General features: G+C 45.9%; 1 protein-coding gene across 36 annotated transcripts in view; it reads left to right on the plus strand.

Annotated features, from left to right (window-relative positions):
* MAP4 (microtubule associated protein 4) overlaps nt 1-25,107 on the plus strand; it is a 1,914,856-nt gene that overhangs the window by 1,815,218 nt on the left and 74,531 nt on the right. For all 36 annotated transcript variants that reach the window (XM_069210826.1, XM_069210834.1, XM_069210837.1 and 33 more), the window contains one exon: nt 8,750-8,862. In XM_069210826.1, coding sequence (XP_069066927.1) covers nt 8,750-8,862 — 113 coding nt within the window. The remainder of the gene's footprint in view (nt 1-8,749; nt 8,863-25,107) is intronic.

Raw genomic sequence — 25,107 nt, forward strand, 5'->3', positions numbered from 1 at the left:
AAGCAGTGAAGAGTCCAGGGAGAACAGAAGCCCCTGCTAACCTGGATAAAGGTGAAAAATAACCTCTGGTGAAGAAAAACAGTCAGTACTGCACCCAAGAAGACGGATGCCGGTTCCTAGTTGGTGGAAATGATGTCCCACGCCAGATGGATGATTGAGGTCTGGTTTGTGTCGCTGGAATCCGCCAACAAGGCTTGGCACACGTAAAGCACGCAGTTAGTGGAAGATGGCGCTGCCCGGGACTAGGAGGGACCTGATGGCCTTTACCCAGGAGGGGGAGACTGAGGGGGCTCTCAGCAACTCAGAGAGCCCTCAGAAGACCAATGCAGCGTTCACAGGAGTCCCACAGCACAGGGACAAAGAAGGTGAAAACGGAGGCCCACGCAGCAGTACACAAAGAGATCCCACGCCGCCGGAGAACCACTCAGGAAGCTGTGCGTCGCAGGATAGAGTGCTGAGGGCCGGAGCTGCACAGTGCATGAAGAACTTCGTAGAAGGATGCCAAGAAGCCTTGGCAACTGCAAAACACGCAGTTCATGGGGGTACTGTCTTGCGTGGGGAGCCAAGCACTTACCTCCACCCAAGTTGGACGTCTGGACTGTCGGGACCACTTCAGTCCACCACCCGTGTTGTTGGATCCACACACTTCTTCAGGAGAGGGGACACATGCCACCGGTCGTCGTTGCAGAGGGGTTACCTGCTGAAGCAGGGAAGTGACTCCTTCACTTCAAGGGAGATTCCTTAGTTCTTCTGGTGCAGTCTGAAGACAGGCAGTCCTTGGAGGATGCAAAACCTGGAAACTGTTGAAGTTGCTGGAAAGAGCTGAAGATACAATGTTGCAGAAATCGTCTTTGCTTCTTTGTTGCAGTTTGTAGAGTTCCTGGAGGGTACAGGTGCAGTTTCGTCTGTAGAAGGGGAAGTAAAGGATGCAGAGTGTTCCTGATGGAGTCTTGCAAACTGAATCTGAGAAAACACTCAGAAGAGAGACCCTACAAACGGGGATTGGTCAGCTACATAGGTAAGCACCTTTCATGGAAGGGCTCTGACGTCACCTGCTGGCACTGGCCACTCAGATGCTCTCAGAGTGCCCTGCCAACTTGGAATCCAAGATGGAAAAACCCGGGGACCCTCTGGAGGAGCTCTGAGCACCACCCCTGGGGTGGTGATGGACTGGGGAGTGGTCACTCCCCTTTCCTTTGTCTAGTTTTGTGCCAATGCAGGGACTGGGGATCCCTGAACCGGTGTAGACTGGTTTATGCAAGGAGGGCACCATTTGTGCCCTTCAAAGCATTTCCAGAGTCTACCATGCCGGTAACACCTATTTCCAAGGGGAGAGGGTGTAACATCCCTCTCCCAAAGGAAATCCTTTGTTCTGCCTTCCTGGGCTTCAGCTGCTCAGGCAACAGGAGGACAGAAACCTGTCTGTGAGGTGGCAGCAGCTATGGGCTGCCTGGAAAACCCCAGAAGGCTGTAATGGCAGTACCTCTCCTATTGAGGCTTCTCAGAACGATGAAGGTGGAACCTTGCAAGATAATTCTTACAGGTCCGAAATGGCCAAGACTGGTTGGGTTCACAGAGCTACTTCTTCTATCAGAGAAATCTGCATTTTATCCAATTAAACCACTTCCTTATCTACTGATGATGAACCAAGGCAAAGTACTTTATCCAGACACAAAATCCTTACACTTGTCAGCTTGTCTTCTGGATACAATGAAGTTGCACACTTGAACATCCCAAGAGAATATAAAGACATTTTGGTCAGAGCTAGAGAAGATAGTAGAAACAAGACTTGTAGTCTAAAAGGGAATCGTTTTTGTATCTGGTGTCAAAATTATACCCTATAACATCTACACCAGAAGAGATAATGCCATACTTAATACATCTGGCACAGTCCGTTCTCGCTCATGCCTCAATTAAAGTACATCTGGTGGCCGTATCTCGTTCCATAAGGTCATTAACGTTACCATGGTTAAGGTGTCACAGGCTACAGCTTTTTAGGGTTTATCCGCCAGTAAATCATACGCCTCCACTCTGGCAATTGAATACAGTACTCTCACAATTAATGAAGAGCCCATGTGAACCCATCCACAAAGCAGAAATGAAGTTTCTTTTTTTGAAAATGGCACTTCCTCTGGTCGTTATCGGCAAGGATAGTAAGTGCAATACAAGCATTCATAGTTTAGGAGCCTTTTATGCAGTCCAGGAGTGATCCTACGAACGAATTCAAGATTCATTCCAAAGGTGCCATCAGAATTCCATTTAAATAAACCAATAGTTTTAAAAACATTCTTTTAGGATGCGTCAGAAACAACATTACATTCTGTAGATGTTAAAAGGTGTTTAAAGTTTTACCTTCACACGACAAAACAAATTTGTAAATTAGGTCAACTGGTAGTGAAATAAAGTTCTCATAGGAAAGGTTTTCCACTTTCCAAACAAGGTGTAGCAAGTTGGATAGTGGCAGCGATACATTTCTGTCATCAGAAACCTGGCAGACCTTTACAGACTAAAGTACGTGCACATTCTATTAATAGTGTTTCAACTTTTGCAGCTTTTTTATGCTTGTGTGTCTATACATAACATCTTCAGAGCAGTAAAATCGAAGAGTAGGCACTTTTATGCATCACTATCCTTGGATTCCACAGTGCTCGGAGATGGAGCAGTGAGCCAGGCATCATGTCATCTTTTCCAGTAAAAGTCAGCTCTCATTGTAGTTTATACTCTGCCATCCTCTCTTATCTTGTGCAATTTTAACATGACGTGTGTGTGTGTGTGTGTGTGTATATATATATATATATATATGTATATATATATATATACACATACCATACTGGTTAACTGTTATTTATTCTGATTCAAGCATGTGAATCTATTAAATATCCAGTACTGGAGAATAAAATATGTTACTTAACTGTCACTGTGGTTCTCCAGTATTGGTATCTTTCATACATACATATGCTACCCACCAGCCTCCCCTGAGAGTCTCACCTTATGCTTGGTACTGTTTCATATTCACAATTGCGCTGACAAATCTGAGACTGAAGCCTCTGAGGGGAGTGTTGTAGGGGTTCTGCTACCTAATTGGTTGGAATTTGGTTTCTTTTAAAATATATGGATATGTTACTTAAGTGAAGGTTCTATAGCTTACCAAGCTATGTTTAGCATTATACTGTTTTTCTAGTTTTACCATGAGACTCCCACTTCGATGACAGAGAAAGATTTAAGTATGTGAATCTATGAAAAATATTGGGGAGCCACTTGGGAACCACAGTTACAGGTAAGTAACTCATTTTCTTCCATCATCAAGCAATGGAGCTTTATTATTTGATTCAGTGATGAAATGTGATTTGGAGATGCAGATGTTCAAAGCATGTTTCAGAACATGTTATGTGCACCTTCCCAGCACTTTGTAAACATTGTTTTTCTAATTCAGAGTGTGTGAGTCTATTAAAGGGCTTATGCTGTAGCCTGAAAATGTAGTTCTCTACTCTTGGTGTCCTTTATAGATTCACATGTAACTCCCCACGTCACCATTGGGGCATTATGTTATGTTTGTGGGCATGCACGTATAACCACTAATAATTGTTCATAGGGACTTGTTGATTTAATGCTTCTTTCGCAGTGGACAGTGACTATTTGCAATGTCACTGTGTATATTTTGAAACCTGTGCCAATCAGTTATTTTGATGGTCTCCCCGTCGCAATATTGCTGGCAACAAGCATAGTGAAGAGCAGTTGACACTCTCACAAAGAGACCAGAAATAGCGCATGCAATAATTGGAGCGTTATTGTAGTATAGCAACATTATTTTCCTGCTGCCTACCTACCACCATCTCTTGATCTTTTACGCATTGTCACGTGCACACTAGCCAACTGTTGTTCACTATCTGCACCGTGAGATCACCAGCAAATACTTCCTAAGTGACAGCTTGTTGAAAAGATTTAATTGGTTATCTAAACAATGCCCAATACTGCACTGGTAAAAAACAAAAAAAAAAAATTCTGACATAGACGGGCCAGTGTTGACACCTACGTTTTGTGACAATTGGGAAATCACATTTCTATCCTAATACATAAATTTAAATCATTGAGTCCTTATGAACCACCATTACTAAGATTGCCCAAGGCTCAATATAAGCATATCAAATTGCCCTTGCGGTTACTCACTGTGGTCTGCAATTTGGTGATGACTCTACTCTGGGTTGGGCTAAAGTTTATCCAGCTCTGAACAGAAAGACCAAAGTAACAAGGTTGATCGGCTATTTTAATACTGCTTTTGGAATGTAATAAGTAGTTCAAGTCTAAGGGGAAATAATGCAGCAAATGCATATCTGAAGGATTCATGGAAAACTGTAGTTGTATGGAAGTTACCTTTTCATCTCCCTTCCTCATCTCCAACCCTGTGCTTTGTTGCTTCTATCTAATAGCTGCAGATTCCCAGGCATTAGACTGGATCCAGAAACTTTGGTGTGAGCAGTACCCTTGGGCGCTGTCGCAGGACTTCATTCAGTTCTATGTATTGGCATTGTTGGCACCAGAAGTGGTGTTGTGGTCAAGTGTATATGTGCAACTGAGGGGCCAGACGCCAGTTCTTTTCTTTCTGTGGCAATTAGCTCTGATCTGGACAAAATCTACCCCTCTGTCTCTTTTTGCAGACTTTTTTTTTTTTTTTTTTAAACATTTTGTCGAATATTTTTTGTGAAGTGTTTCGAGATGTCATCTTGGAAGGTAGGGTTTAAGTTGTGTGGCTCCTGTCACTGCACCTCCTCCGCTGGCAGATCTTGCAGATTATTCAGAGAGGCTACTCCCTCCCTTTCCAATCTTTCTTCCCCTTCCAATCTTTCCCTCCCCCAATATCGCCAACACTAGAACGGCTGGTGGAGGATCATCTGCCCTTGCTCTGAGAGGAAGTTACAGCTCTGTTGGCCAACAGAGCTATAAAAAGGGTTCCAATTTCAAACGTAGGCAGTGGTTCTTATTCTTGCTACCTTCTGTGTCCCCAAAACAACTAGGGCCTTTGCCCTATTCTAGAGCTCTGGACTGTCAATATCTTCCTCACGAAGGAGAAATTCAATAAGCTCACTTGTCAGGTCTTGTCTGCCTTAGACCAAGGAGACTGTCTGGTAGCGTTGGACTAGCAGGATATGCATTTTCACATCCCTATTCTGGCTACCAACCGGCGTTGCCTACGGTTTAAGGTAGGCCATGAGATCTTTCAGTTCACCGTGCTCCCCTTTGGCCTTTTCAGTGCCTCCCTGGTGTTCACCAAGGTCATGGCGGTGGTCGCAGCCTATATGCGCAGGTTAGGGGTTTCAGTCTTCCCCTACCTTGATGACTGGCTGTTAAAGGTGGGCTCGCCCCAGGCTGTCATTTCCCATCTCCAGACTAGAGCGGACCTCCTGTCTTCACTGGGGTTCACTATAAACGTGACAAAGGCACACCTAACTCCTTCTTAGATGCTACCTTTCATTGGAGCTGTTCTGGACACAATGCAGTTTCAGGCTTTTCCTCCAGAGTAGCAAGTCTAGGATATTCAGATTATGATACCGATGTTTCAGCCTCTATCCTGGATTTGACAAGAGTGGCTCGGAGGGTGGTGGGCCTCATCGCCTGCTTCATCTTGCTGGTGAATCATGCCAGATAGCATATTCAGGCTCTGTAGTGGGACCTGAAGTTCCAGTGGGTGCAGCATCAGGGGAATCCCTCCGACATGGTCCAGATCTCGGAGGGAACTGCAAAAGATCAGCATGGTGGCTTAAGAACTGCAATTGGGTCAAAGGCAGACTTCTTTCCCTTCCCAACCAAATCTGACAGTAGCGACAGATACGTCACTCCTGGGATGGGGCAGCCATCTAGGAGAGCTGGACATCAGAGGACTCTTGTCTCTGGCGGAATCCGGACTCCACATCAACTTGCTTGAGCTCCTTGCGATCCTGCTAGATTTGAAAGCATTTCTTCCTTCTGTCAAGGGGAAGTTAGTGCAGGCATTTGACGGACAACACCACTGATGTGTGGTATTGCCACAAGCAGGGCGGGTTGGGGTCATGGACACTTTGTCAAGAGGCCCTGCATCTCTGGACATGACTGGAACAGAAGGGCATAACCCTGGTGGTTAGATCAGTTTGCCTCTTAAGAGAATGTGCAATGTCAACAGTTTTGGGCATTGGAGTTTCCAAAGCAGTTATTGCTCAGAGATGCTTTTCGTCTTCAGTGGAGTTCAGACCTTCTTATGCCTTTCCGTCCATACCACTTCTGCCCAGAGTCATCAAGAAGATCAAGATAGACTGAGCCAAAGTTATCCTTGTGGCTGCAGACTAGGCAAGGCGAGTCTGGATCCTGAGCCTCTGAAAATGAGCCTTGATCCTCCGATCGGGCTGCCCCTTCAGTAGGATCTTCTGACGCAGCAGTTCTACCCGAACCTGACCACTCTTTTCCTCTTTGTGAGGAGGTTAAGTGGCGACAGTTGACCTTCCTCCCGAATTCTGTAAAGTTATCTTGCCAGCCAGGCTTTCACCTACTAAATGATATACGCCTGCTGATGGCAAATATATGTAAAATATTGTACAGAAAAGTCTATCGACCCTCTTTCTTGCGCCTCTCTCTGATATTCTGCTCTTCATTCTTACCCTTGCCCAGCAGGGCTCTGCTTTGGGCACTCTGAAGTGTTAGCTTTTTGCTCAGTCTGCCTTCCTGCGACTGCCTGACCAACCCTTTTTATTAAAGTCCCTATTGTAATTAGGTTTCTCAAAGGGCTTGTACAAATGTTTCCCTCTTAGCCCTTTACCAGCCCTCAGTGGGACCTTAATTTGGTTCTTACTTACCTTATGTTTACTCCCTTCAAGCCGCTTTACAATTGCCCCCTCCAACTGCTTACCATCAAGACAGCCTATCTAGTGGCAATAGCATCTGCCAGGTGGGTGAGTGAGCAGCAGGCATTGTCATCCAAGCCTTCCTATCTGACTAGGTTTCTAGACAAAGTAGTGCTTTGCACCAGGGCCTCTTTCCCTCTGAAAGTGGTGACCCCATTTCATTTGGGACAGTCTCTCACCCTGCCAACTTTTTACGCTCCCCACATCCCTCTAAAGAAGAGGAGCGACTCCACCGTCTGGACTCAAAGAGCATTGTCCTTTTACCTTGACCACACAAAAGAGTTGTGGGTGGACGACCAACTCTTTGTGGGCTATGTCGGAGCTAAATAAAAAAAAATAAAAAAAAGTAATACAGAAATATACCATTTTGCACTGGGTCGTTCTCTTTATCAATATCTACTATGCCCTGGCTAAAAAGCAGTCTTCTGATGGCTTCAGGGCCCATTCCATCAGAGGAAAAGCTGCAACCAAGCCGTTAGCTCAAGGTGTTCCAGTCCTGGACATCTGCCAGGCAGCAACGTGGATCTCTCGCCACACGTTTGCTAAACATTACTGCCTGGACAGTCGGGTCTGCAGAGACGGGCATTTAGCCCATTCGTCCTGCAGTAATTCTCTGTCTAGGTAAATTTGTCCGCAGCCCACCGCCAGGATGGTATGGCTTGGGTATCTATTCAATGTTAAGGAATCTGCTCGTAGACGTCTCCATAAGATGAACAAGTTACTTTCCTTCGCAAACGCATTATCTCTTAGAGACAATAGCTGCAGATTCCTTACAGACCCACTCATGCCTCCCCACTCTGTGGACAGATTTCCAGGGCTAGGGTTACTCCCCTTTCAGGGCCCTAGTTTGGACACACACTGGGCCGTTCACTTCATGGCTCTGCACTTCTGGTGTGGAAGGTTGTGGAAAGTAACTGACATCCGCACACCGGGTGTAGCCTATATAGGTGCCCGCGACATAACTTCTGGCGCCACATGGAACCAAACAAAGCCACCCAACGGTGTGTAGGGGTACAGCTCATGCAAAATATTCCGCATCCAGTCTGACGCTTGGGAAATTCAAAGGTAGGGAATCTGCAGATAGATATTGTCTCTACCAGATAATGCGTTACCAAAGGTAAGTAACTTGTTCATTTATGCTTGTCTTCTCGCTGTCTTTTCTGTTAAATAATTCTGTGCCAAAATATGTGCATTGCATTGTAAGGTACAGAGGTGGCAATTTAGGAGGGGGCATGCTGATGTTCAGAAGCAACAATCTTAGAAACCAGGAACTATGAATTTGCACTAATAGTTGTCGAATCTTCTGGAGATCTTGGGGGGCAGGTGATTGGGGTTACTGTTGTAATAATGATCAGATGTCTTGTGCCCCTGGAGACCAAGCATAAACAGAGGGGCTGGACAAGAGGAAAGAGGATCTTCAGCACCTGCTAAGAATGTAAAATAGAACTCTAGGGTTGAGCTACAAAGAATCCCATGTTAGGAGCATGTTTGTCCAAAAAATCAAACAAATTTAATTGAATACCATGCATCTTAGGTGGGAGTTCTGGTTTGGCCTACTGGGCCCTGGAAATGTGGTTTGTTGTATTCTGACTCTCATCTATTCTTTTAGCGAACTGCTGAGAATTTAAATCAAATTTGCGTGTCTTGACATGGTCAATTATAGGTTCAGTTGGAAGTATTTAAAATGTTCATATATAGCTCATCATGTCTGGTAAAACCTAGCCTTCAGACAAGTACTTATTGTAAGCCATTCCAAGTTGCCCCTCCCTTTAGAATGCATTTAATCTTTAATCATCCTACAATATCGCTCTTTATGAGAAATGGTCCTCTGTATTCTTTAGATATCTAGCTTGACATCAAGTCAGTGTATTCTATTTCAGGTGGAGGTGATGTCAAAATTGAAAACCATCAAAGTAGTGTCAAGGACAAGGTGCAGTCAAAGGTGGAATCACTAGACAACATGGGTCATGCTCCAGCTGGAGGGAAAGTGAAGGTAAGATCCTTTCAGTGGTTTTAAACTATGAATGCCCCACTTTTCCTAATGAACAGCTGCGTGGTGCAGCGCTTGACTTTCTACCAGCCTCCTTGAACGGTCATTGTTGTGGAGTATGTCTTTATCTTACCTAGCAAACATATCCTTTGCACAAATGGAGAAAATTCTTCTGTGTGTCAGGAAGGGAAATACATTCTAAGATTCTGCAGGTGAGGAGGCTACCCATGCTTGGAAACTATTTCTACAGGTAAGTAACGCTGTCACCCTCATTGTGTTCATGGATCATTTTACTCGCTGCAAAGCTGTCATCATCACTGTCACCAGTCTAGAAACCAGCATAAACTGTACCAATGATACCTCTAAAATAGACACTTGTTCATAGCTTCTCTTCAGCTGACTTAATCAGACTCTCTCTACATCTAGCTCTTCTTATCACCAGCTTAACAGAACCTTGTGTCTGATGGCGAAATGATTCTGAAATCTTAGAGCTTTTATTTTTTGGAAGGTGGAATCGTTTTCATATCTGATTATGCCATGTTCCTGTTTTGTCCCCACCCCATGTTTCCCTTCACATCTTCTCTCTCAGTTCCTAGTACTGATAAACGTCCCCTGGATTTTGTAGTGATCCCTCTAGTGGCTGCCCTTCTTTAGAGTATCTTTTTCCTTTTGCTTTCTATGGAAATCTGGTCTGGGCTACATTTGCCCGCTACAATGAGTGAATTGTTAATAAGGGCCTGTTTTGAACTGCTATTACTTGCAGGCCTGCCTCTGCTTTTATGGGAGCCACTGCCTGCCCTAAATAGTTATAACTGATTGTCCCTTTCATTGCTAAGTCATGCAAGTACACATCTAAAGTTGATTATGTACGTTTTCGAGACTGGCTGGAGGTAGCAGGAATATAGTCACATTCTTGGCAGATATACTGTGACAGCACCCTGAGCTTGGCCGGGACTCTGCATTGATACATCTCATCCATCCTGATTACCAAAATTTATGGTTGACCTATAATGTGTTCAAACGAGACACTGATCTTAGTTTTCCTGAGATAGTTTGTTTGCTGCAGTATAGAGCTGCCTTTAGTTGATTAGCCTTCAGTAGATTGCTCAAGAATGACATTCGGACTGAGAGCAACACGCTTTTTAATCATTACGCAGATCATGCTGCCTCAAATTGGCTTTTCAAGATTCTGTCATTCCAATACTGATTGATCTAGAGGTTGTTGAGCAGTCTCTCAAACACCTTCTTGAACAGAATCTTTCTCTTATAACAGTTGGCCACAGTCTTGCTAAGAGACATTGCTCAAATCTGCTAAAGATACTCCCTTTTTATTCACAGGGCTAATGGGTTGTTGGCAAAAATGGCCTGTCCATGCCAAATTAGTAATTTTGTTTACCATCCTGCATAGCAGAAAAAAGAAATGTTGAAATAATGTTCCTTAAATTCAAGTCTTCCTCTCTTGTTTCTTTGAGCATGTGTTTTTTTTTAATGGGGGCTGGCCTTTGTTGGTTTTCAGTGTGGCGCCAGCAAGAAACTCACCCTTGTAAATCTCTAATATTTATGGTCAGCACTGTCCTTTGTTTACCAGATTCTTCTAAACTAACATTGTAGGTTCCTACACAGTGGGCTATAGGATGAAAAAACAATTCCATGTCTTGTAGACCAGTGGTTCCCAACCTTTTGACGTCTGTGGACCTCCACTTTATCATTATTGGAACCGGGGACCCCCACTGACTCATTATTTGAATCCAGGGACCCCCGTCTAAGCCATTACTGAAAGCTGCGGACCTAATCTGTTAATATTATTTAATTTTCTGAGCAGTCGCGGGCCCCCTGAGGAGGCTTCGCGGACCCCCAGGGGTCCCCGGACCACAGGTTGGGAACCACTGTTGTAGACCATCTATGCAGTATTAAACATACAATATTAAACGTGAACGCTAATCCTGATCACAGCTTTTTGACACCCCCTCCCCAACCATAGTTGCACATTCTGAACTCGTCTGACTCTCCCTGGTCTTTTCAAGTGGACCTTCAGGCGTAACCAGTGTTTTTTCAAATGTTTTTTCAAACCATTCACATGCCACTGTCACTACTCCCCTATTATGCTTGCTCTACTTTGATTAGAAGTGTAATATGTCGTTTTTAATGTTGTAGAAGAGTCATCCTCTGTTTCCTCTTTTATTGTAGGGATGAAAAACCGAAGGGAGTTGATGACAAGACTCACCATGGAACATTACGGTTCTTGCACAGGCCTCTTATGTTAGGTTCTTTTATAGTGCATACAATGAGAAGGTTAGAGATGGATATGGTCAGCAATGAGAATAGACCAGGCAGTACACCATCTAGCAACTTTACTCCTGCCATAGCATCCATTGACTGTGCACAAAAGCTTTGTTTGGGTACTCATTCAACACTGTTGCACTGTAAAATACTACATAGCCTAAAGCAGGTCTACATGCTATCATTGCTCCATCACCTGCTTGGCATTCGGGAAATGAATATATCATTGACCAAAAACATACATTTTGTTGAGCAGAGCACTCTTCCTTTCAAACTATGGGCCAGATGTAGCAAGGCATTAGCGCCTCGCAAACCGCGAAAAATGTCGTTTGCGAGGCGCTAATGCCCGCCCGCGATGCAGAAACACATTTTGCGAGTCGGAACCGACTCGCAAAATGTGTTTCCAACTCGCAAATAGGAAGGGGTGTTCCCTTCCTATTTGCGACTCGCACCGCAATGTAGAGTTGATTTGCGACCGCGAAAGCGGTCGCAAATCAACTCGCAGTTACCATCCACTTGAAGTGGATGGTAACTCATTCGCAAACGGGAAGGGGTCCCCATGGGACCCCTTCCCCTTTGTGAATGATGACAAAATTATTTTTTTAGAGCAGGCAGTGGTCCTATGGACCACTGCCTACTCTGAAAAAAACCGAAACAAAAGGTTTCAGTAATTTTTTCTATTTGCAGCTCGTTTTCCTTTAAGGAAAACGGGCTGCAGATAGAAAAAAAAAACTGCTTTATTTAAAAAGCAGTCACGGACATGGTGGTCTGCTGTCTCCAGCAGGCCACCATCCCCGTGAGTGCCTAGACTCGCTATGGGGTCGCAAACTGCGACCCACCTCATGAATATTAATGAGGTGGGTCTTTGCGATCCCATAGCGAGTCGCAGAAGGTGTCTGAGACACCTTTCTGCATAGCAAATTGCGAGTTGCAAATTGCGAGTCGGAAGGACTCGCAATTTGCAACTCACAATTTGCTTTCTACCTACATCTGGCCCTTAATTCCATGATTGCCAAAGTTGTTGTGGCATTTTCTAGCGTCTCTATCTAAGCAGATTATTTTCTGCATAATACATGTCTCATACGTTCATGACTTTATGTAAGTAGCTGCACATCTATCTGCAATTTGAACATTCTTAACTGCGCTACTAGGGGAAGCTCCTTCTCCGGCTGATTACATCAAAGGAAATTACATCTTTCCTGAAAGAAGAGAGACATTTAACAGAGTTCCCTGTTTATGTCCCACAAAAAAGCTTATTTTCTCATTTGAAGGAAAGTCAAAGTTTAGCTGTCTGTCATTCGCAACTCAGTTAATATATTCCCTCATTACGTTTTTTATAATTATGAGCAGATGCTTATTTCTGTCTAGTGAATGAACTTTTTAATTCAGGTTTTAGGCACCAGTATTTTTATCTTGTTATCCCCCCAGCTAACCTATTTATTAGGTATGTATCAACTTGTTAGAGACTACCTGTCATCTCTTTGCCTTTACCAGACTATGGATTCACTTAGGAACTTCTACTACTGATCTTGGCTTATTTCTTTAAACGCTGTTTGAAAACTGACATACTTTCTATGCAAGGACCGGGAGATCTATGTTAGTCATGTGTCTGGAGCATAGAATCAAAATCTGTAGCCTTTGTGAGCAGATCCATACCAAGACCATTTTGGAGAGAGCTTCCACGGTCTTCTGGTCCCAGACTCCCCCAAGAAATAAGTTATCCTAGTGTCCATTCTACATGAGCTTTCCCAAGTTACTATGGTTCCTTCCGCATCTGAAGAGCCCAAACTCCATTATATAATTGACAAAGAAGAAAAATAAGAATCATAAAATGGGGCACTTTTCTCAAGAGACACAGTCCTCCTCAGACTATAAGAAAAGGCTGCTGATAGTACTGGAAAATTGGTGCTGCAGGAGCTGGACACAGGGGGTGATTCTAACCCCGGCGGTCGGCGGAGAGGCGGCGGTCGGACCGCGAACAGACCGGCGGTCCAAAAAATGGCATTCTGACCGCGGCGGTCACCGCCACGATCGACCGCCACTTTCCCACTCCGACCGCCACGGCGGTCATGACCGCCGGGCTGGAGTTTGCGCACTCCGGCCCGGCGGTCGACCCAAGACCGCCAACCGCATCATGGCCCTGCTTACCGCCGCGGTTTTTGGCGGTCGGGAACCGCCATGCGAACCATGGCGGTAGGCACTATCGGGGCCAGGGAATTCCATCCCTGGCACTGATAGGGGTCTCCCCCACCCCCCACTACCCCCCACGAGTCCCCCCCCCCACACCCTCCACCCCCTGCCACCCCCCAGAGATGTTACAAACCCCCTGCCCCCCCACCCCGACATGCACATACACGCACCCCGACATGCACGCACCCCCAACATGCACATATGCACACCCCCTACACACACACATACACAACGGGGGCACATACCCGCACACATACATGCCAACATGCGCACCCGCCGAACTACACACATTGCCCATAGGCACAGCAGCACCCCCCGCCCTCATGCACGCACTCACACACCCCCTCTACACACCCCCATGCACGCACACATCACACAACACCCCCCCCCCACCCCCTCCCCTCACGAACGATCAACTTACCTTGCGTTGGTCCTCCGGGAGGCGACGGGAGCCATAGGGACGTGACCGCCAACAGAAGACCGCCAACAGAAGACCGCCACACAGAAATGTGGGTCGTAATTCTGTGGGCGGTGTTCTGCTGGCGTGGCGGTGGAGGTTGACCAGTCTCCACTTTCCCGCAGACCGCCAGTGTGGCTGCTGGCGGTTTTCCGGCGGAACGCTCCCAGCGGTCGGAATACGCGCCGCGGCATACCGCCGCGGTCGGCGGTCTTTACCGCGGCGGTAACTCGGCGGTCTTGCGAAAAGACCGCCAAGGTCAGAATCACCCCCACAGTCTTTTAAATCAGCAGAGATGGCCATCTTTTTAAGAATGCTTCTGCATCATTGATACCAGCCAAAACTACTGGCACAGTGCCTTCTTAGTGCCACAGTCCCACACTAATGTCCTTTTAAACTGTCCTTTGGAACCTCTCCTCCATTGGCACTACCAGTCTACCACAGATCTTTGTGGCTGACTACTAGATCCTCAAATCTTAAGGTTCTAGAAATGAAGTGCTGTTGTGTAAATTTCCCCTGTCCTTCGGATGAGTTCAAAGGAGAGCCTCTTTTCAAGAACGTTTCCTGGAAAGAGAACTTAAACAAATTTACATTTTGATTACATCACTGCTATTAAAATGCCTACAGAAGTACCACTAGGCCACCATAATTGCTTATTATTTTATATTGCAGTATTCCTCCAGTTTGGAGTATTAACCTTTTCGCTGTTAGGCCTTTTCGCTCCCAGTGCTAAGCCTTTCTTTAGCTATTTGGGGTAGTTCACACTTAGGCCCCCATAACTGTTAGTCCATTTAAGCTATCCATGCCAAATTAGTGCCTTTTTTCTCCAGCATCTGTGGAATTCTGAAGGTACCCAGGATTTGTGGATTCTCCTTGAGGGGCCAGAGAAAGACCAGAGAAAAAAATTAGCCATTATGCAGCTACATTTTTAATTTTGGAGGAAACATTTGGAAAAAAGTGCTGCAGATGAAAGTGTCTGTTTTTTTCCCTGCAACTGGCATAAACGAAGGGTTTGTGATGCTAAAATCACCATCTTCCCAGTATTCAGGAACAGGCGGATTTGAATCAGAGAACCAATTTTTTCACCACAGTTTTGGCATTTTACTTGGACAGAGCCCATTTTCCTATTTTCTATGCTTTCAACCTCCTTCCAGTTAGTGGTAGAAATGGGTATGAAACCAGTGGTGAATTCCAGAAAGCTATACATTTCTGAAAAGTAGACACAAATCGGAATTCGGCAAGGGGTCATTTGCGTAGCTCCTTCAAGATTTTCCTATAAAAAGTAACAGTTGAAATGAAAAGAAATGTTGAAAATGAGTTAAAAACAGCTACTTGTGTCCACGTTTTGATCTGTAACTTCTACTAACTTAGGGAGATTTTCAAAAGCAATATGCTGTTAAGTCTGCAGTACCCTTCTGGTTGTTGGGATATATAGGGCTTGTAGGTTCACCAAGAACCCTAGGTATCCAGAGCAAATAACTGAGCTGCACCTTTCAATGTTTTTTTCATTATGTACTGGGTATACAATGCTGGGTGGTAGGAATTTTGCTGATTCCTGCGGTTCTGAAAATTTCCATCAGATAAGTGTAGGGAAAATGCTTGATTTCAGACAAAGTTGGAGGTTTGCAGGGCATTGTGGGTAAGACATAGTGTGGGGTGTATGTGAAGCACACCACCCTAGACTCTCCCAGAAGTTTAGTTTTCAGAAGTGTCTGGTAGCCCAAAAACTGCAGCCGCTCACCATTGCAAGCTGGAGGATATTGGGAGTTAGCCAAGCTCTCTTGGCCCATATATAAAATCAAAACTCAAGAGTCAAATGTCCTCTTGCTTGCCATTGGGATGAGATGTTTTAGTCCGCAGGGGAACAGAAAGACTGTTGCACCCTTCAATTTGGGTGGGGGCATAACCATGCCCATGGTGGTGAGCAACCCCCACCCATATATATATTTTTTTAATTCTCTAGTGTCTAGTGGGCTGATCGAGGCTAATTACCCAAATTTGCCCCCTAGGGGTGCAGAAAGAATGTGTCCCCATTTATGTGGGGTGAAGGCATGGCCATGCCCATGGTGGGCAGCCCTCTTTTATTTAAAAAAGGAAATCCCTGGTGGGCTTTCTGTCCCTTCCCCCAAAGGGGCAGAAAGATTGATCCTATTGTTTTTTTTTTGGAGGGGGGATATTGTTGTGACCATTCTGGGCAGTCCTCACTCTTTCCTAAATTAAAAATAAACTATCCCTGGTGCCTAGTGGGCTTTCTGCCCCCCTGAGAGGCCAATCGGGGCTATTGAAGACTGAATATGGCCAAAAAATTAAGAGAGGAGCAAAACCCAGGGGGCCCCTCCCCCCTCCCTGGTGTCTAGAGGTAGATCCCTGCTTGAGGATCCACCCTCCTGAGGCAATCACCAAGCAGAGTTCCACTAGGGAAAGTTATCTTTGGAAAGGGGAGATTCTCCCCTTTCTGATTGTACCTCTCTATTGAAATCTGTCCTCAGGGAGCTTAGATATGCCCCTGAGCACTGAAGAAAAGGAAAGCAAACGAGCCAATCGGATTACTTTACCTTCATTTTCCCCGTAATGACATTGGCGCTCACGGTGCCCCGATTGTCATTATAGTGAGGGGATATTTACAACCTTGGTTGCTGGGGAAGCTCTTCCCCGGCAACCAAGGCTGCAAATATCGAAAGGACGTGCCTCTGGTGCCTGCACCAGAGGGATTTCCAGTGCCATGTGCATGGACACCCGAGAGCCGTCTGACGCACATGAGCACTGCAGCATTGGATGACTCCTGGCCGCCCATCGCACGCGAGGGGTTAATACTCGCATTACGTTTTTAATTTTCTTTTGAAAGGTGTTACAATGCTCTGTGTGATCTATTTGATGTTTAATATGCTTGGTATCGTGTGGTAAGAGTTGTTTAGGTGAGAAATCCCTGTTGTACCTGATGTTATAGGCAGTGCCTGTTTGACTTACAAAAGCATTACATTGATTGGTGCTGCTGTCTTGTTGTGAAGTCTCCCAAATCCCTCTGGGAATCACCGCAGTACGATGCTGATCAGGTCTATTTGTATGTTTATGGCTCCCACTGTTGCCCATAGCGCACCCTCCAGTATTCTTGTAGCTTGTGTACTCTGTTGTATGTGTGTGACAATTTCTGTGCTGCCGCATCCCCTCCAGCACTTTTCTAATTAGATGCTATCTGTAGCGTGTTGATGGAGTGGGGTGAAATGCTATTTGAATAGAATCCTACTTACCGTATCCAGTCCCTTGAGATCCGTAATGCCCTTCTTTTAATTTTTCATTATTGTTTCCAGTTAGTATTCTGGCTTGGACAGATCCAGTTCTTAATTTCATATATCTTAGATTCACCACATTCGAACCTTACCTCTTTCTTGTAAAAGCTTGTATATTCTAGAAATAAGCTACGTATCGTTTTCCCTCATTTTGTGAAGTGAGAAGTTTTGTCACAGCTACTGTCATCATTGGTCTTAACCTCCAGTGCCAGACGTGTATATATGAAATCCTTCCTTTTCCTCAAAGCCAAATTCTCTTAAGTTATTTGAACAAAAATAGTTCATTTTGCAAACATTCGCTGTTCATCTCCATTTGCAACTCCCCCATCCAGAAGACCCCCCTCCCCAAAACCCCTGACCCCAGCGACAAATAAGACATTCAGCCACATATCTAGTGACTGCTTTCCCCAGTTTCAGTTTGATTCTTCTGAGGATCTTCCACCTATGTGTAATTGACCTTCTTCAACTAGTTTGATTCTCTTCCTTTGCAGGCAATTCCTTCTGTTGAGGGTCAGTTGGGCGTGCAAGTTTCCCAACGACTTTACCAGGTGGCTCTCATCGCATGTTAATATTTTTTCTCTGTAGACGTGAGCTCTTCTTCTCTTCTTCTCTTTGCATCTGCACTACCTTCTTTGCTTCTTTAATTATTTCAGTGCCTTTAGTTTGTCTCTCCCGTGGACGATAAGGCAAAAAGGGGGGACCTATCTGTAGGTCCTCATCCTCTGATCTCAGAAAATCTGTGTTAATCTGTGTGGAACTTTTCCCCTCTTTTGGAAAGATACTGGTTAAGGATCTGCGTGTCCATCAAATTTGAAATGTTCACGTTCTCTTGACACTGTCGTTATCTTCTGCTTTAATTGAAAGTGATGCCCGTTTTTGAGGCTATCTAGTGGTGCTTTTATTCGCAGGTTCATGAGAGACATCCTATACGGTCTGCCGAATTCCAGCAGCTTCACTTAAAGCAGTTTTCAAGGCCCTTAAGCTTCTCTAGTAAGGTGATATTTTGTTCTTCTGGTGACACAACCTTTTGTTTAAAAAATTCTCGAAGAGGAGATCATCATTTGCTCAGCAGCATCATGCTTGGCCTCTTTTCTTTCTGCTCTGAGTGCTTAGAATTCCACTTTCAGCCCTCAAGATAAAGATTACATAAACTCCTTGTGTAGCTTCCTAAGCCTGGGTCTTTTTGGCAGTGGGCCATGGGGCTGTCTTTATCCAGTGTCTTTCCCTTCTGTCTCCTGCACCTTTGCCTTCAACTGGGATGTTCTTTTTTTAATCAAAAAATATATTTACTTTATAAAACTTGGAACCGTTCACAAAGTATTCAAATTCACATTGTTTTTGTTCCCCATTCCTCTTCCAAGCACTTTTTAGTCAAAACTACATGTCAGCTTTTCCATCAGACTATGACCATAGGCCGCCTGATGCCAAGCAACCAGTGGGTGAAGGGAGCTGGTCATACAAGGCTTTAATGTAAAGCAAAACCCTGTCAACCTTGTAATGATTGGCTACGAAATAGAACTTCTCGTCTGCCCGCACCACTGATCCTATTGTCTAGCACTGCGTGCACCACCAAGAGACATGTCTCTTCTGTGTGGAGATCTGTCTCTCCTGTGTGAAGATCTGTCTTGCTTGTGTGAAGACTTATCTTACCTCTCATCCTTTCTAGTCTGAGTGCCCTCCTGCTAGTAGTTCGAGATCACTGAGCATGTCCATTTCATGTGCAGGAAATCTGCGTCTCTCATGGTGCACCTCGGGCAGCTTTTGTGTTTGGTGCCAGTGATAACGTTAAATCAGGGTTGCATGAGGTGTGTGGCATGTATTTGAATTGTGTGTACTTAAACCTAGTGCTTCAGTGCTGTGGCCCATTCTGTATCTCTTAGGTCTCTCCCCATCGCATCCTCCCATTAAGTTCTACGTTTCAGCATAGTTGGAAGGACCTTGGTGGATAGGGATGTGTAAAATCAGCATATGAGCCCCTGGCCTCCTCCAAACATGAACATTATTTGCATGTTTTATGATGTGGCGTTTAGTCGGACAAACTGGGTTGCTCTTGATAGCATGTCTGTTGCTGTGTCACATTTGCATCCACCATTGGTCCCTCCAATCCAGGACATCCTGCCCCAGTCACTCTGGGGTCTCTGAATGTCTCTCAGAGCATGCCGTTCTGATCTTTTTCAAGTCTGTTAGCAATGTAGGGGGTTACAGAGCTGCATGTCTGACAGTGCTGACATATCTTAGACTCGTTTGCCATGACTCCGTATTTGTGGCTATCATGCATAGTTATCGTCCCAGGACTAACTGACCTAACTAAGTACCACACATTTGAGGTGTCTCCACATATTTTATAGGTCTGTTTGGGGCATTTTCAATGAGAAGCTTGCAGGATCACCCATGCGGCCATCTAGTGTATCACGTCTCTGAGCCCCCTTGACCTTCTTACAACAAATGTCTATCAGGTGATGTGTTTAACTCACCTAGTGCTCCACAGCGTTTCTGCATACCTCACTTCAGGGTCTTGTTTGGCCTTAGCTTCAGTGTCCCAGCTAGCAACCAGGGATAAGGGAACTATTTTACCCTGTGAGCTCCCAAAATGATCTCCACTCCCCTCATTTAGTTCTTGCTTCCTCCTGTCACTTCTCTCCTCCCTTTAACATATTGTAGGAAGTTGGCTCTGTATATACTGTCTCAAAGTGAGAGATAGTGTGCATGGAGTCCAAGGGTTCCCCTTAGAGGTTGATAGTGGCAAAATTAGATAATTCTGATGCTCTATTTTGTGGTCATGTGGTCGAGCAGTAGGCTTATCAGAAGGTAGTGTTAAGCATTTGTTGTACACACACAGGCAATAAATGAGGAACACACACTCAAAGACTTACTCCAGGCCAATATGTTTTTATATAGAAAAATATATTTTCTTAATTTATTTTTAGAACCAAAAGATTCAAATTTGAGGTAAGTACATAAAAGGTAAGGTACTTCACGCAGCTAAGTACAGAACTTTGATTTAAAACAGTAGTACACACAGTTTTGGTAAAAATGGCAAATAGCTATTTTAAAAGTGGACACTGTGCAAAAATCAACAGTTCCTGGAAGAGGTAAGTAAACGTTAGTTTCTCAGGTAAGTAAAGCACTTACACAGTCAGTCTCCTGGGCATAGGCAACCCACCGTTGGGGGCTTCAGGCAACCCCAAGGCCACAGCACCAGCAACTCAGGGCCGGTCAGGTGCAGAGGTGAAAGGAGGGCCCAAAACACATAGGCGCCTATGGAGAACAGTGGTGCTCCGGTTCCAGTCTGCTAGCAGGTAAGTACCTGCGTCCTCGGGGAGCAGACCAGAGGGGTTTTGTAGAGCGATGGGGGGTACACACACAAGCACACAAAACACGCCCTCAGCAGCACAGGGGCGGCCGGGTGCAGTGTGCAAAATAGGTGTCAGGTTTGCTGTAGAAATCAGTGGAGGGGCCCGTGGGTCACTCTTGTGATGCAGGCAGGGCACAGGGGGGCTTCTTGAGTCATCTACTGACTGGGCCAGGATGAGGGCCGTCTGGTGGTCACTCCTGCACTGGTAGGTCGTTCCTCTTGGTCCTGGGGGCTGCAGGTGCAATGCTTGGTCCAGGCGTCGGGTTCCTTTGTTACCAGACAGTCGCAGTCAGGGGGAGCCTCTGGATCCTCTATGCAGGCGTTGCTGTGGGGGAGCAGGGAAGTCGACTCAGGGTGTCCACGTCGTTGGAGTCGCCTGGGAGTCCTCTCTGCAGTGTTGGATGTCCTGGACTCGAGCCTGGGTCGTCGGGTGCAGTGTGTGAAGACTCACGCTTCTGGCGGGAAGCGGGAGTCTCTTTAAAGTTGCTTCTTTGTTGCAATTTTGTTACTGTTTCTGGACAGAGCCGCTGTCCTTGGGAGGTTCTTGGTCCTTTAAGTGCAGGTCAGTCCTCTGAGTCCTCAGAGGTCGCTGGTCCCGCTGGATATGTCGCTGTGCAGGTTCTTTTGAGTCTGGAGACAGGCCAGTAGGGCTGTGGCCAAGTCAGTTGTCGTCTCTGTCGTCTCTGTGGGGCTTTCAGGTCAGCAATCCTTGTTGTTGTACGTTGCATGAATCTGATTTACCGGGTTCACGGTTGCCCCTAAATACTTAATTTAGGGGTGTATTTAGGTCTGGGGGCAGTAGCCAATGGCTACTGTCCTGAAGGGTGGCTACACCGTCTTTCTGCCTCCTCCCTGAGGGGAGGGGGCACATCTGTATTCTTATTGGGGGAATCCTCCAAAACCAAGATGGAGATTTTCTTAAGGCAGGGGTCACCTCAGCTCAGGACACCTTAGGCAGTGGTCTCCAAACTTTTTAATGTCGCGCCCCCCCCCAGTTGAAAAATAAAAATCATTGGGCCCTCCTCAGAATTTTTCACAATAGTTTTATAAAAATAGCAGTGTTTAAATATGTCTAAACCTATTTAAACATTGCAGTTAAGTACTGTTACCTTTTTAAAAATGCAATAAGCACACTAAAAATAAAAATGAACAAGCTTCTACTGAAAACAAAGGCATGTTATCTGCATAATGCTTTTTTTGACAATGTCTGGCGCCCCCCCTGGGATCACTTGAGGCCCCCCAGTTTGAAGACCTCTGCCTTAGGGACTGTCCTGACTGGTAGGTGACTCCTCCTTGTTTTTCTCATTATCTCCTCTGGACTTGCTGCCAAAAGTGGGGGATGTGTCCGGAGGGGTGGGCATCTCCAATTGATGGGATACCTTGGGGCGTTGTAACAGGCATTAGCCTTTGAGGCTCACCGCCAGGTGTTACAGTTCCTGCAGGGGGAGGTGAGAAGCACCTCCACCCAGTGCAAGCTTTGTTCCTGGCCACAGAGTGACAAACTTGTCTGGTTGTGGCAGGCTGGCAGGAACTGGTCAACCTAACACTAGGAATTGGACTGGTATACAGGAGGTATCTCTAAGATGCCCTCTGTGTGCATTTTTCAATACATTCCTCAATATATTCCTCACTGGCATCAGTGTGCATTTATTGTGCTGAGAAGTTTGATACCAAACTTCCCAGATTTCAGTGTAGCCATTATGGAACTGTGGAGTTCGTAATTGACAGACTCCCAGACTATATACTCTTTATGGCTACCCTGCACTTACAATGTCTAAGGTTTGCTTAAGACACTGTAGGGGCATAGTGCTCATGCAACTATGCCCTCACCTGTGGTACAGTGCACCCTGCCATAGGTCTGTAAGGCGTGCTAGAGGGGTGACTTGCCTATGCCACAGGCAGTGGATTGTGGGCATGGCACTCTGAGGGGAGTGCCATGGCGACCTAGTCATTTTCTTCTCCCCACCAGCACACAGTGTGTGAGGCAGTGTGCATGTGCTGAGTGAGGGGTCCCCAGGGTGGCATAATACATTCTGCAGTCCTTAGAGACCTTCCCTGGCCACGGGCCCTTGGTACCAGTTCCAAGGCACTTACCTGTGTGCCAGGGCTGTGCCAGTTGTGGGAACAAAGTTACAGTTTAGGGAAAGAACATTGGTGCTGGGGCCTGGTTAGCAGGGTCCCAACACACTTTTAGTCATAACTGGCTTCAACAAAAGGCAAAAAGTTAGGAGGTAACCTTGCCAAGGAGGCATTTCCCTACACTCCCCCTCCCCTCCATGAAAGAGGATGAGACTAACCTTTCCCAAGAGTCTTAATTTTCTAAGTGAAAGAACCTTGAAAGGCCCTCAGCATTGGCATGGGCAGTCCCAGGTCTGTTCCACTACAAAGTCCATTCCCTGTAGAGATATGGACCATCTCAACAGTTTAGGGTTCTCTCCTTTCATCTGCATAAGCCATCTGAGAGGCCTGTGGTCAGTTTGAACTATGAAGTGAGTACCAAACAGGTATGGTCTCAACTTCTTCAGGGACCAAACCACAGCAAAGGTCTCCCTCTCAATGGTACTCCAACGCTGCTCCCTGGAAAGTAACCTCCTGCTAATAAAAGCAACAGGCTGGTCAAGGCCATCATCATTTGTTTGGGACAGGACTGCTCCTATCCCATGCTCAGAGGCATCAGTCTGCACAATGATCTGCTTTGAATAATCTGGAGCTTTCAAAACTGGTGCTGAGCACATAGCTTCTTTCAGGGTGTCAAAGGCCTTTTGACAGTCCAAGGTCCAGTTAATTTTTCTGGGCATTTTCTTGGAGGTAAGTTCTGTGAGGGGTGTCACTATGGATCCATATCCCTTCACAAACCGCCTATAGTTCCCAGTCAAGCCAAGGAATGCCCTGACTTGGGTCTGGATTTTTGGAGCTTCCAGTCCAGAATAGTCTGGATCTTGGGTTGAAGTGGCTGAACCTGGCCTCCACCTACAAGGTGTCCCAAGTAAACCACAGTACCCTGCCCTTTCTGACATTTAGATGCCTTGATAGAGAGGCCTGCTGCATGCAGGGCCTGCAAAACCTTCTTCAGGTGGACCAGGTGATCCTGCCAGTTGGAGCTAAAGACAGCTGCACTAAAGGACTCCAAGCCAGCAAGGATGTGATTCACCAACCTTTGGAAGGTGGCAGGGGCATTTTGTAAGCCAAAGGGCATAACAGTACACTGATAATGCCCATCATGTGTAGAGAATGCTGTTTTTTCTTTTGTTCCAGTTGCCATTTTGATTTGCCAGTACCCTGCTGTCAAGTCAAAGGTACCTAAGAATTTGGCTGCACCTAATTTGTCAATGAGCACATCTGCCCTTGGGATGGGGTGAGCATCTATCTTGGTGACAGAGTTGAGCACTTTATAGTCCACACAAAACCTCATCTCTCTTTCCATCTTTGGTGTGAGGTTTGGGGACCAAGACCACTGGGCTAGCCCAGGGACTGTCAGAGTGCACTATCACCCCCAACTCCAGCATCTTGTAGACTTCCACTTTGATGCTTTCTTTGACTTGATCAGACTGTCTCAGTATTTTATTCTTGACCGGCATACTGTCTCCTGTGTCCACATCATAGGTACACAAGTGTGTCTGACCAGGAGTCAAGGAAAAGCACTCAGCAAACTGCTGGACGACCTTTCTGCAGTCAGGTTGCTGTTGGCCAGAGAGGGTGTCTGAGAAGACAACTCCATCTACTGAGCCATCTTTAGGGTCAGTGGAGAGGAGGTCAGGGAGAGGTTCACTCTCTGCTTCCTGAGCCTCATCAGTAACCATTAACATGTTTACATCGGCCCTGTCATGATAGAGTTTAAGGTGGTTAACATGGATCATCCTCTTGGGGGTCCTGCTAGTGCCCAGATCGGTGACCTGAATCTTCTTTTCTAGCAATGGGCAAGGGCCACTCCATCTGTCCTGAAATGCCCTGGGAGCCACACGCTCCAGTACCCAGACTTTCTGCCCTGGCTGAAACTCAACCATAGCAGCCTTTTGGTCATACCACAACTTCTGGAGTTGTTGGCTGGCCTCAAGGTTTTTGCTTGCCTTTTCCATGTACTCTGCTATCCTAGAGTGGAGGCCTAGCACATAGTCCACTGCATCTTGTTTAGGCTCATGGAGAGGTCTCTCCCAGCCTTCTTTTACAAGTGCCAGTGGTCCCCTGACAGAATGGCCAAACAGAAGTTCAAAGGGGGAAAACCCTACTCCCTTCTGTGACATCCCTCTGTAGGCGAAAAGCAGGCATGGCAAGAGGACATCCCATCTCCTTTTGAGTTTTTCAGGGAGCCCCATGATCATGCCCTTCAATGTCGTGTTAAACCTTTCTACAAGACCATTGGTTTGTGGATGGTATGGTGTGGCAAATGTATAAGTCACCCCACACTCATTCCACATATGTTTCAGGTAAGCTGACATGAAGTTGATACATCTGCCAGAAACCACCTCCTAAGGAAATCCCACTCTGGTGAAAATACCTATGAGTGCTTTGGCTACTGCAGGGGCAGTAGTGGACCTAAGGGGAATTGCCTCTGGGTACCTGGTAGAATGATCCACTACTACCAGTATATAGTGGTTTATTGATGCTGTGGTAGGTTCAAGTGGACCCACTATGCCCACTCCCACTCTCTCAAAGGGGACCCCCACCACTAGAAGTGGGAT

Source organism: Pleurodeles waltl, chromosome 10 (assembly GCF_031143425.1).
Source record: "Pleurodeles waltl isolate 20211129_DDA chromosome 10, aPleWal1.hap1.20221129, whole genome shotgun sequence".
NCBI classification, from domain to species: domain Eukaryota; kingdom Metazoa; phylum Chordata; class Amphibia; order Caudata; family Salamandridae; genus Pleurodeles; species Pleurodeles waltl.